This window comes from Cynocephalus volans, chromosome 6 (genome assembly GCF_027409185.1).
Source record: "Cynocephalus volans isolate mCynVol1 chromosome 6, mCynVol1.pri, whole genome shotgun sequence".
Classification (NCBI taxonomy): domain Eukaryota; kingdom Metazoa; phylum Chordata; class Mammalia; order Dermoptera; family Cynocephalidae; genus Cynocephalus; species Cynocephalus volans.
The window spans coordinates 50,806,815-50,820,566 of NC_084465.1; the positions used below are offsets into that span (position 1 = coordinate 50,806,815).

The window sequence follows — 13,752 nt, forward strand, 5'->3', positions numbered from 1 at the left end:
GATCATGTAAACTGCTTACAAATAAATAGTCATGCCCTCTTTATTATATAACATAATCTCTTTATCATAAAATATGGTCAAAAGTTGGGTTTTCTGGTTGTTGAGGTTTGAATGGAAGGTACAAGGAGCTCTGGCATCTCTGAAGAAGTCAGCTGGCTGCCCAGCTACAAAATGCCCTGCGGAGTCTCGTTTACTTTGGTGGATTCACCAGTCCTTCATCTGGCCCCACTATGGAAGCTCACATGTCAGATTTTGTCAGCACACACACTGTGATCTGTACCTGGAGGCAGAGACACGTTATCCTTAGGTTAGGAAATTACAAGAAATTTTTCTCCCCCACCCTCCCCATTTTTAAAGAACTTTTTATTAATCAGAACAAATGTTGTTAAAAGTATTTAAATATCTCCATTCAGAAATGCTGGTAAATATGGCTCAGAAATGCAGGCTCATAGAATGCCTGATTGCTTCTTGTGGGGCTGAGCATCAGACACTGACCCCTTCAGAGGCAATAAATTATGAATATATAATATGATGTCCTCTGTCTTGGGGACAAATGGCATGTATCTCAAATGAGAATTTGATGATAACTGGTTGTCAGTGAGTTTCCAGGTGATTAACTTGTTTCAGCAGAGTGCCTGATTAAAGACTGCATGATTTCACTCTGATCTAAAAAGAAGAATGAGTCATGTCATTAGACTGCTCTTGAGAAAATAATATTTCAATTATTTATTTATTGTTATCAGGATGATGTCACCACCAACCATTCATAAATCTCCAGTTGTGCAAAGGACCCTAATTTTCTCATTAATCCTCCTCTTTCCTGCATCCTGAAAGCTTTTCTGAGTCACTGAAGTATGTGGAGACCCCAGACTCCAGGGATATGTCACTTCAGGTTCCTCTGTGCCTACTGAGTTGGTGGTTGGGCATATTTTCATGGCTGATAATTTTAAAATCAGGATAAAAAGCTTAATTATACCTTCAGAAGTGTACTCTCTACTGCTCAAATGAACATCACATATAACTCTTTGTCCCAAGACAAAAACATCTACCTGAATAATAATAAACAAAAATAGAGAAATGACACCAAAATAACAAGCTTGCAAACTGCCAAGGAGCTTGTTACAGTGAAAAATGAAACCCTAATTCAAAGCATTTCTTTTCTTTTATGTTTATGGTTTGACCCTAGTTTTGTTGGTCAGCAAGTACCAGCCTTTAAATTTATTGATTCTTTTATGTTTTTATTAGTAAAAACAAAAACAAAAAAAAATAGTGTACGTTTAAAATAGTTTGTGATGAATTATCTAAGGATGTATATAGCCAAAGGAGTATTGAATCGGATTGTTATGTATACCTCAGTCCAGCGAATTCACTTTAATGTTTTCTATGAAGTCCACATCATTTCTCTTATTTTTGTACGTTTTTATTAGCAAAACGAAGTCCTTTTATCCTATAAATGAAAAACAATTTTTAAGAAAAATCATTGTAGATTTTCAAGATAAATTTGGCAGTAAAAAAGAAAAACATTCTTTGAAATGCACATGTTTTGATAGAATGGGAATTCTTTTACTGGGGTCATTAGGGTGGATTGGGAAGAATATTGGACAAAGAGTCATGGAATCTGAATTCTAGTCCAGTTTCATCATTTGTAAAATGAGGGGGTGTTGAGAGGCAGTGATATTTTAGGTCCCCTCTAACCTGATGATCTGTGAACTTGAGTAATAGATAAGCTTTATGTGGAAACTAATCATGTGATAAATAGGTTCAGAGAGGGTTTAATAAATTCAGCCTTTCGTGGTCTTTGAGGGTTGCTAGCGTTTTCCCTTAAAATGTCTTTTAATCATATTGTTCATGGCAGAATATATTTAGAGGTGGGCAATTTATATGATATGCCATGTGTTTGTCAGATTTTTAGATTCTGTTTTTTATATTGGAAAATAGAAGAAAAGGAGGAGGTTTTCTTAGATTAGAGAAACATTCAGCATTGCTCTTACTATGAGGCAGAGATGAAATTCATTTCTAATCCTTAGCTTGGGAGGTCACATTCCTTTTTAAACTGAAAAACAAAAGTCTGTTTAACTGGAATTATTTAAAACTTCCTTCTTTCTACTAATCTCTGAAGAATATGTTACCTAACTTTACAAAGCCCATCATTTTCCTGAGAGAATGAAAAAAGAGAAGAAATTAATTGTGAAGCCACAGATTTCAATGTCAGCAACAAACAGCAGCATTTTTTATTTTGTTTTGTTTTTGCTCTGAGTCTAAAGAAAATTAGACCACTCATCATCCAGCAAATTGAACCCAAGTTCTAGAGCTCATAAACCTTTTCCATAAAGGAAGAGTAGAATTTTAGATTACTAGGGATTTTCACAGAGAACCCCCTTTGGGGTTAAACACCTAACTCCACTCAACCAAGTTAAGTTGTTTGACATGGGGGCATCCAGAGAAAGTGAGGAGGACAGGACTGAAAGAGCACTTAGGCACTGAAGTATTGTTTTAAATTCTGGGGTAAACCAGAAGACACTTTTCTTGGAATTTGTATGTTTATTCACATCTGTAGGTTTTTAAAATTCACCTTACCTTTCCGGCATGGATCACTGTTCTCTTCTGGGAAGCCGTGAGCACCAGTTGCTCTTTGTACTGTCTTATCTGGTCTCCGTCAGGATCATTGTGTTCATGACGAAATGAGGATTTATCTTTCCCTTTATTATAATGGTGTTCATATGTGTAGTTATACAATGCTTAACTTTAATGATGTAAAAAATATTAGGAAGGTCATGTTATAGATTCACCATCAGGAAAGTCACTTTGATGGGCAGCACAGGTTGGTTAGGAATATGAATAGAAATAAACTCCACTGCCAGTAATCTTGGAAAAGTAAGTGGGTATGGCTTGAGCTGATACACACTGAAGGGTCGTGATGATGGTTAGAGCTTTTCAGAAACCAGACTAAGAGCAATTTGATTGTTACCCAGGGATCCATTCTTGGACCTCTTCTCTTCTTGCTTTGTATACCCTCCCCTCTCTTTGACCCCTAAAAATGTGCACTCCCGTAATTTCAACCACATCCTAAACTGTCATGTCAGTCACAATCCTCTTTCTCTGAAGTTCTGAAAGTTCAGCTAGTCATCTCCAATTGTCAACATAACCAGAAAGCCATCAGTTTCCAAGTCCTGTAATTCTCTGGAGTCATGCTGTCCAATATGGTAGATACTAGTCACATGTGGCTGTTGAGCTCTTGAAATGTGGCTGGTCTGAATTGAGATGTGCTATAAGTGTAGAATACACCCCACGATTTGAAGACTTCATATGAAAAAAGAATATAAACTATGCTATTAATAATTTTATATTAATTACATGTGAAAAGATAATTTGAACATATTGAGTTAAGTAAAACATTACTACAATTAATTTATCTGTTTCTATTTTTAATGTGGCCATTAGAAAGTTGAAAATTATGTACGTGGCTCACATTACATTTTTATTGAGCAGTAGTACTCTAGAGTGTGTCACCTTTTCTTTATCCCACCTTATTTCAAGTCACTATTGTATCTTACTTGGGTTACATCAATAGCCCCCAATCTTTTCTACCTCCAATCCATCATTTGCTAGACTAACTTTTAGTTGGATTTGCAGTATGACTTTGTAAACAGAATAACAGGAGTTTGAATCCCAGATATATAATTTACTGGCTATGTAACCTTGGACAATAATATCATTAAATCTCAGTTTAATGATGTTCTAAATGGGGATAAAAATAGAGGGAGAGGGTCTTATATTAATTAATTGAGGCATTATAGAGCACCTACGACAGTACCTATCAAAAAGCCTTCTGTGAACTGATTTCCACTTTCTAGCCCCATCCTTTGTCATCCTCCTGCATGCACCAGTATGGTTCCAGCCATACTGACCCACTGAACTAACAGCTCAGCTTGTGTATTATAGTTTCTGCATTCTCTGTGCCCTATCACATATTCAACTTTCTTCCTTGCTTCAGTAACTCCCATTCCTCATTCAGAACCAGTTCTGGGGACACCACCTTTGGAAGATTTCCCTTACCTCCCCAGTCTAGGTTAGGTACCATCATAACTAGTGCATAGTCCTGTTATAAGGAGCAAGGAGCAATGAAAAATGCCATGGGTGTTGGAATTAGCAAGCTCTGGGTCCAAATTGCAACTCTTCTAACTTCACAGCTGTGTGACCTTGAGCAAATGCTTTACCCCTCTGAAGCTCAACTTCCTTATTAGTAAAATGAGGACACTGACAACTGTCATAGAGAGAGGTTGAGACATTTAGATGGGCATTAGAATATCTGGCTGGCAATAATAGAATGTAATAAATAGCTGTCATTGCATTGGTACCCTCTATTGTGATTGTTTACTTCTCTGCCTTTCCATCTGGAATGTAAGTTCCTGGAAGAAAATGACAGTGCTTTATTGGTCTTTGTATCACTAAAGCTTAGCACAGTGCCTGTAGGTCTTTGACATAAGTTTGTTAAGTTCAAGAATGTATTAATAAATGATGAATGAATCAATAACACCACGGGCAGCTAAGAGAGGGTTGGATTTGACCACCTAGAGGGATGGACATTCAGAGTAAATTAAAATAAATTATGTTGACAAACCAGTCAGACTGTGAGAAATTCAAGCAAAGGACATTTAAAAGACCTTGGCAGGAAGCTGGCAGATTTGTCCCCTCAGTCCTTGGTGAAGCCATTGTTCCTCCAAGTAGCAGCAACCCAGTGGGTAATGTCTGATAATTATAATCTTTAAGTTTTTTCAACAGAGTACTAATGCCTTTTTTAATTTTATTTTAAATTTATGGAGATAAAAAGCACAATGAAGAAGAGAAAGTCTGGAGGGGTTGTTGAGCCAAATGGGGAGAAGAACCATATTTGTTTGTTTGTTTCTTGTGTTTGTTGTTTCTTGAACCCCTGTTATTCTACAAAATAATGTGATTCTCCAAACGCATCAAGCATCTATTATCTATTCACTGGTTCTCTGATTCCAGGCTCTAGGCCATCTGCATCAGAATCACCTTTAAACAATATACAGATATGCAGGTTCCACCTAAATCCTATTTAATCAAAACTATGGGAGGAGGGGACCTGTAATACAAATATTTTATATACATACTTGTATATTTTATATAGATATTACATATATTTTATGTAGATATTGTTTTTCTGATGTATTAATTTGGGTACTGCTGATCAGTATTTATAGATAGAATGATTGCTGTAGAAATTAAACAGCAGGCCTCAGATTTCACACCAACAGTGACACTTTTAGTTTAGAGGCTCTGGAGGCAAATGGCAGATAGCCATTGGGAGGTTTAAACATTTTTAATTGTTTTCCTGTCAAAGTTGATGTTTCTTTCAAGCCATTTCACAATGACTTGGAAGCCAAATAATTCTCATCTATCACTAAAGTAAGAAGCCCACTGTAATTTTTTGGCTACTTCTCTGTACTTTAATCATAGTTTAAAGAATTAGAAAAATAGTAGTAAAAAGTTCACATAATAGGTTCTATGTGGGAAGAAATAAAACCTAATATAACAATTCTGGAGCAGATGAAAATAGTGGAAATCCATGAGAAATTCATCATAATAATAACAGCTAACACTTATATCATGCTTATTATGTGCCAAGCACTATTCTAAGTTCTTTAGACCTCAAACCTTAATAATAGTTGTATTTACAAAATTGTCTTATATTCATTTATTCATTCAACAAATATTTATAGAATACAAATACCATAAATAAACATGCTATAAATGATGAACAAGAGACAGGATTGTTGTCCTTGTGAAGCTACTACTATGCCTCTTCCAAGGTCAAGGGCATTTTATTAGAATCATCCTTCACAGTAATCAAGAGGAGATTTAAATCTGCTAGTAAGAACTGTGATGCTATGAAATACTAACATTTTAAATTCCATATCAAAAATTCTTTTGTTTTTTTATCTAAAAATTAAAGATTCTTGAAATTCTTGGTCTCAGTGTGTGGAACACAGCTCAAAAGATTAGGATAATACCAATCATTATCTCCATGCAGTAAACATACTCATACAAAAAACATACTTACATTTATTGCCAAGTTTTTGATTACTCACTGTGCTTCTACCTCTTGGCTTTATAGACTACCTTGTCCCTTTACACTTTTGTCTTCTTCCCCCTTGGATGGGAGTCCTGACTCCCTCTGTCTGAAATTAGCAAACAGCTTAAAGGGCATAATACAATGATCTCCAAAACAAAGGGCATAGTACCCTTTCCACAATGTTTGGCACCTGGAATGTAAAAGTCTTTGAAAATGTTCTTTCTGCATGAAATACAGCTCTCATGTGATTTGAGGTGCAGACAGGGGAAACAAAGATCTTTCTTTCTACCTTTCAGGTATGTAATGATTGTAGGTTGAAATGTCACAATGCAGAGCGTGTAAATGTTACCGCAAATATACAAAGTCAAATCCAGAATATACATACCTTCAACTTCTGCAAGCTAGATGTGAATAAATTTGTTTTTGAGACCCTGTTGTAAGTTTTTACTAATCACTTTATTTTACAATAATAAAGAAAGCAGCTAGTTAAATTACTTGCAAGGTTAACAGTAACTCAGTATCCAAAATTTGCTTGAATTAGAATTTGTGCGTATTTCATACTAATATGTAGTTTTAAAATAATTTGATTGAATTATTTTTAGCATGGTGGAATTTATACATGTAAATTTTGGGGGTAACAGTTATTTTAATCATTTACACTGACTGTAACTCAAAAGAAAAAGGTTTAAAATTTGTAAAACTTCTTTTTTATTTCAGAGATATAGTTTTTCAGTTCACTGTATAAGTGGGAATTACTTTGCTTATTTTTAGTACTTGCAAACTCCTTGCATTGGGCATAACATATATTATGTATGGTTATCAATAATAATACCATCTTCCATTATTAAGTACCTTCTATGAGACTGATTCTGTACTCTGTGTTTTACATACTCTCTCATTTAATCCTCACAGTAACTATGTGAGATTTAGGTCAGTATTGTTACCCTCATTTCACAGGGAGGAAACTGATACTTTGGGAAGTTAAGTAACTTGCCCACCACAACAAGTATCTGAAAGAATTGGGATTTACATTCAAGTCTTCCTGGTTTCAGCTCTTCTTAACCTTGCCGTAATACAAAACACCATTACCTTCATCAAAATGGTGATTTAAGCTGAATAACAGTAACTATTACATCTTTTCTTACCTGAGCAAAGTAAGAAAAACCACGTTGTGCTACTTAGTTCTCAGACTGGGAATGCGTTCTGTGTTCCCGCAGGGTTGAATGTAGCAACTGTGAGACTGGAGAACAGTGTGGTGCGATCATGCATGGCAATGCCGTCACCTTCTGTGAGCCATATGGTCTACGAGAATTGGTAAGTATATGCTATTTATATCCATTATTCCATTATAGTGTTTACTGGGCTTTATGTCAGCAAAAGGTGACCTTATGCTCATATAGTTCAGATGAAAATTCAAAGTATTTTTCATATTATGAGTCCTATTACAAATATCTCAAAATTTGGAGGGGTGATTTTATGGTCTGTTTTCAAATATAAAAATGAAGAATTCAGTAATAAAATTGGCAGCATCAGTAGATCTCATTAAACATGGTGCATCACTATGATTAGACAGCTTTTTAAAGATATAGGTATGACACTATATATGTTATATATATGTCCACACCTATATATCATGTCTAAACAATTTATGACTTTCTAAGTTCTTGTATAAAGCCATGCTCTTAAAATTGTCCTTATTTTCTCCTTGTAAGCCAAAAATGTTAGATATTAAATTTTATCACTTTATTTTTAAATTTTGGTTTCTAACCACAGAGGGAACTTTGATGGATTTTTTTTTTAAGTCAAAGAGCATACTGAATAAACTACTTTTTAAAAAATTTTGGCTTATGCCAAATTACTCTGGAGCAGGTTTCTTTCCTATAAGTTAGACTGATTAGACTTGCTTGCCAAATCATACGTAAAATGAAACATGAGCATTCTAAATTGAAAAGCAGTGAAACCACTGGCCATCAGCACGTGGCTAATGAGGCTTTTGTTGTTACTTGGTACTTCTTTCTGGCATGAAGACTACATTCATTACACATTCCTGAAAAAAGGTATAAAAGCAATCATTATATTATATCCTGGCTCAATTCCTTTGCCCCTAATGTGCTTTGCTTTTCTGCTTTTCAACTTGGGCTTCAACGCTTGTTCCTTTTTCTCCCACATCTTCCTTTTCATGGGGATTTTAGTAACAGGCTGTATTTCTCACCCCTATGTCATACATTGTATTTTTAAATCATTAACTAAAAGTTACCAAAAGACTGGCTTCCAAAGTAAAGGAGGAAAGAAACCTAGATAGGCAATTAAAAGAAGATTTAGTTATCAAAATGGGAAAGCCAATTAATTTTTGTAACATGGTTCTTATTTTATGCTGCTTGAATACCCCTTTCATGGCGATAGATACATTTAATTTATTAAAGATGCAAGCTTTGGAACATTGATGAATTGAAGAGTTTTTGTTGAAATTAGAACACAAACAGAATTAATTGGATGCAAATTAAAATAATAGGTGCTCATAATTCAAGTCTCACAAGGTGTTACAATATTCCTGAAGACAAATGTGACTCTGGCAGTGAAATTCTTCTTGAAAAAATAGATTTGCTAGTGCATTTTAAATAATGTACTGTGACTGAATTAATTATCTATAAACCTTAAAATTAAATTTTTACCGTAGTTAATTGAGCTTAGAATAAATGCCTGTTTTAGAAAGTGCCCTCATTCAGTAATATTTCTAGAAATGCTTGGCAAATTCTTTTTGTTTTTACTGGCTAGTAAGAATATAGATATTTTCTATAAAAATTCATATTTGAATTGCATAAAACCTGAAGCATCTAGTTTATTTGATCCCATGGATATTTAATCCTGATTGTTTCACTATATCCTAGTTTATTTAGCATCAGAGTTAATATACCCAGTAGGCTAGTTTTGAATTGTATAATGCAATTAATATGAGATTAGCCTTTCAATTAAAGAAGAAAATATTCAAAATAATTACCTTTATCTGAGAAATCAAAAACAGTATGCAGTTTTATATTATAAGTATTTTTCTAAGATGAATTTGTACTGTAGATTGAAAAAGAATAGAATGAAAATAGATTGAGAATAATGAGGATGACATCTACATTTTACAGTAGCAACTTCTAATTTTTAATCGTTTTTTACTGTATTAGTGTCCCAGAAGCAAAAATATCGTATCCAAACTGTGGTTATAGAAGACAGGTCAATCAAATGACAAGTGAGGAATTAAATTGTCAGTTAACATTGTGTTTACTAAGGTAATATTACTAAAACATTTGCATGGTACTTCAAAACTGAATCCAGTCAAAATGTTGTGCATGAGAACTGACGAAAGTAAGCTATCAAACACCACTTTTAAATAATATGTCATCCCATTTTTGATAAATCCAATTCTTATTGAAGTTGTAAAACAAAGAACAACAGGCAAAGAACCTGAGTGGGCTAATGTTTTATCTTTTAAAATGCCAAAAAGAGCATCTCCATTTTGTGAATTTAGTTAAATAGCCATTTCATTTTAATAAAAGCTGAAGTCCATCAGATTGGCACACCGTGAGTTTGTGTTTCTACTTCTACTGTGCTATGCAGCCCACACATGCTTTGTGTAACCCAGTGAATCCTCCAAATTGCAGGTGGTAACACTGAACTTTATTCACTTTGCTAGTATAAAATTAAGGCAAAGAGAATTCATTCACCCACTCCTTTAAGAGAAAATGTGCTCTCAGAATTTAAAATGAAATGCATAATGTTACCCTCCACTTTCAAAAAGAAATTATTTGGTGAATTTTTCTCACATATTTGGAAATGCTTTTTAGTTAGAGTGAGTTTGGGTTGAGCATCACATATTGCACACAGGTATTGATATTCACTGCAGAACCCTACAGAGATGTACAATCAATCATGTTTCAATTAGAAAAATAAAAATAAAAAGGAGTGAGTTTGGGCTAAAACAATATCAAACCCAATAAAAATTTGCAAGGAGGAGGTGCAGAATGAACAACCTGAGCCTATAATGAATTCTTCAGATCCTTTAAGAGTCTCTTTTGTTTTCAGAATGTCAGATGTAAAGGCTTAATAACTTTGCAGAGAAGAATTACATGTTTGAATTCAAGATTAATAAATAATTTATAATACCCAATGGTAAATATAGATGAATAAATATTATAGGCAGTGCTTCTTGTTATTTTTCTCTCTTCATATTTTCTATTCTTTCTTTTATTAGTAAAATTTCTGAGAATTTTACTAATGAAATAAATGGGTAAAGGTAAAGAAATGAGAGTCAACCATCCCATCAGTCCTTAGCTTCCCTGGTGAAGAAAAAATGTAGAATCAATGACAAATCAACGTGTAGGGTCACCCTCAGTTAGCACATGTAATTTGAATTTGTATGTCATGTAACTTGTCGTTTGCTGGCAGAGGTCACAGCTGTGGAACTCGACCACATGAGTGATCCCAGCACCGTTCGTTACACCACCGGGATAAGTACCTGAGACTCTCTAGTATATTCAGTGCACTAGTGGTAGCAATAGCCATGGTGCTTTTAACTTATATAATGCCATTGTTTCAAAGAACCTATTTTCAGAAGTGTTTCATGATTCATCTGGGAATCTATTCAGTTACATAAAACCGAAGGAAAAAAGAGCGTTCCATTCAATTTATGTGAAAATTAAAAAATTTTCTCTACTGGTTTTATACTTCTTTCGATTTTAAGAACAAATTATCCAAGTGGGAATATGTGAGGATAAATAGTTAAGTTTACTCTAAAAGATCTGGAAAAAAAATATTTATTTTAGAGAAAATTTTATTGCTGTAGTTTTCACTGATGACTGGTGGGGATAAGGAGGCAAAAAATAAAGTTATGGGCATGGTGGGCCAGTTGTCGTTTAGAAGATAATCTGTGATAATGAGGGATTCAAATTAAATACAGAGAATTTCCTTTGTCATCTTCTGACACCAGTGGTTTTTACTGTGGTTAAATACTTTAGGAGATGTCACTGATACTTTTAGCTGGACAGCTTATAAAATGTCTCTCTTGTCCTCTATATTACCTTTCTTGCTTCTTCATTGAATTGTAAAGGCATGGATTTAAAGCATGTGTTCAGGCATCTATCCAAATCATGTTGTAGATCTTTTAATATTCGCACACATCCAATCTTTTCATGTTCACATCTCAACTGAATTCTGGCAGAGCCAAGGGTCTTGCTCACGTTTTTCCCACAGCAATTATGAACTGTAGGACACCTGACCCTTCTGCAGTTGACTCTGTCACATGGCAACTAACAAAGTGCAGGGATATGACTAAAGATGTCGTTAAGACTTGGAAGAAGCAAAAGAAGACAGCCTACTGCTTCTGCATCAATGAAAACATAGTTATACACTTTCTATTTTATAGGGTGGAGTCATACGAAGCATTCCATATTTTTGCATATGGAGCTCGGGAACCCAACAAAATGAGAACCTTAATTCTCCTCTCATTTGAGCTGGTATGGGTCAAAGCCACTGCTCCAAAGAATAGACAAATGAAACTTGAAAAATAAAATTAAATAAGATACCATTTCTCCTTCAGAAGGAGAAAAATTAAGCATTCTTCCTCATGAAACTAAGGAAAAGTAGCAGAAATGTGTTGGAAGGATATTTCTAGGTCCATAATTTTATTTTTTTCTTAAACAGTTTTATTGAGATTCGATGATTCATTAATTTAAAGTGTACAATTCAAGGCTTTTAGTTTATTCACGAAGCTATGTAATCATTATCACAATTCATTTTAGAACATTTTCATAACCCCCAAAGATGTCTTGCACCCTTTAGCTGTTGTAGTTCTATTTCCTTTTCAAAATAATCTTATTCCACTCATTTGCTCTTAATTTACTTCCAAGTTTTTGTTTGGTAGCCTTTTTATGACCTTCTTTAGGTTCCCAGATCTGTGGATGCGCTAGGATAGAAGGGAGGTGGTGGCATGGGTGGGGAGGGGCTGAGTTAAATGCCCTCACAGTGGAAGGTTCCACTAAAACCAGTCTTCAACAGGACCTTTAGAAATGTGCTATTCACGCCTAAGTGAAGATCTCACAGCATTGTTCTCCACAGGGTAACAAGAAATATATTTGTGTTCAGATGTATTGGTAAAAATGAAGTAACTGGATAATTAAAACCTCTCTTAATGGATCCTTTCTTTCCTCTTTCACTCCTTGACACCCCCCGCTTACCCAGCTCCCCACCAACATCTTTCTGCTCCCTTTCTATCTTGTCTTATTTTTGTATATTCCTTTTTCTAGATTACCACAGGCCTTAATACAACAACAGCCTCTGTCCTCCAATTTTCCATTGGTAAGTGTTTTAGCAATTAGAGCAATTTAACTTGGGAATGTCTATTTTAATCATCGTGTGCAGTCAGGATGACAGTGCCAAATGCTTTTAGATTTAGAGAAGAGTAAGTCTTAACTTTGCAGTAAATAATTTAAAACATTTTAAAAGTGAAATAAATATTTTTAAATGCTACATTCTGTTCTCACTTCTCTCCAGCAGCGAAGAGTATTAAAAATGCTACAGATAATCCTAAACATCTGGAAATGATTTACATACGGATTTTGAGTGCATTGAGTTATTCTATTACAACAGAATTACCTTACCAGTTATGTTTTGCTCAGACCAAGATTGAAATCTATTCAATTTCCTGAGCTCTGACTAACTGGTAGTGAGAGAGACAATTATTGGTGGCTTGAAAGAAACCAATTAAGGCTTCGTGTTTGACATAAATAATCTATGTTTAATTCAGACATTGATAATGAAAAAATTACTGTATCTGACAATATTTCTTTTAAGTGCTGTTGTGTTTGAGCTAAAAGTTTCTATACAAAACATTCAGTAAGATAAGGTGCCTTCTGATCAAGTGTTTGCAGTTCTGCTGTCTATTCTATTACTTTCCATTTTAATTTTCAATGATATATATTAATAAATGACTTATACAAATTTCCAAAGGGGATGTTGTAAGGAAAGAAAGAAATTGTCTTCAAGATGAGTCCTAGCTTTATTGATCTGGTCCCATACCAAGGAAACCCCTTTTCCTGGCCTCTTTCTGTGGCATGAGAATTGCTGGAGTGTGGCAGCCACACCCCGGAACAGTATGCTCCAATATCTACCATATTCACCCTTGTACCTCTGAGATCCATGACTAGTGAAAAGACTGTTTCCCTCAGTAGCCTTCTACTCCACACTGAAAGTCAGTGTCCTACATCCGAGAGCCCACTGTGGTTGATTTCGTTTAAGAGCAGTTTTCTTCAAGTCACTTAGTTGTCACTTTATCATCAATGGGCCTCGCTTCAGCTTGTGTGGACATCATGTGAAACTGCCTGATTACAGCTTGGGTTATTTTATTCTCACATTGATATTATTGCCTAAAACAATGCACCAACAATTCAGAAATCCATATGTGGCCATAAGAAAAGTGTTAGCAAAAACAAAAATAATAGATTTTTTTTATGAGAGAGTTTTCTATGATCTATTAGCAAGTGTATTCTAACTTCTCTATAATGCACATTTAATACTTTTATAATAAGAATAAAGTAAGTTTATTTTCTTAAAGTTGTGGGGTTACAAAAACAAATTTTTAAAGCTGTGGCATGGCAGGTAATTTAGAGGTTCTT

At 34.6% G+C, this 13,752-nt stretch overlaps 1 protein-coding gene across 2 annotated transcripts in view; it reads left to right on the top strand.

Moving 5' to 3' along the window:
* The window catches only part of RELN (reelin), a 466,847-nt gene that overhangs the window by 228,348 nt on the left and 224,747 nt on the right, over window positions 1-13,752 (top strand). For both annotated transcript variants that reach the window (XM_063099074.1, XM_063099073.1), the window contains exons 7-8: window positions 7,312-7,408; window positions 12,385-12,436. In XM_063099074.1, coding sequence (XP_062955144.1) covers window positions 7,312-7,408; window positions 12,385-12,436 — 149 coding nt within the window. The remainder of the gene's footprint in view (window positions 1-7,311; window positions 7,409-12,384; window positions 12,437-13,752) is intronic.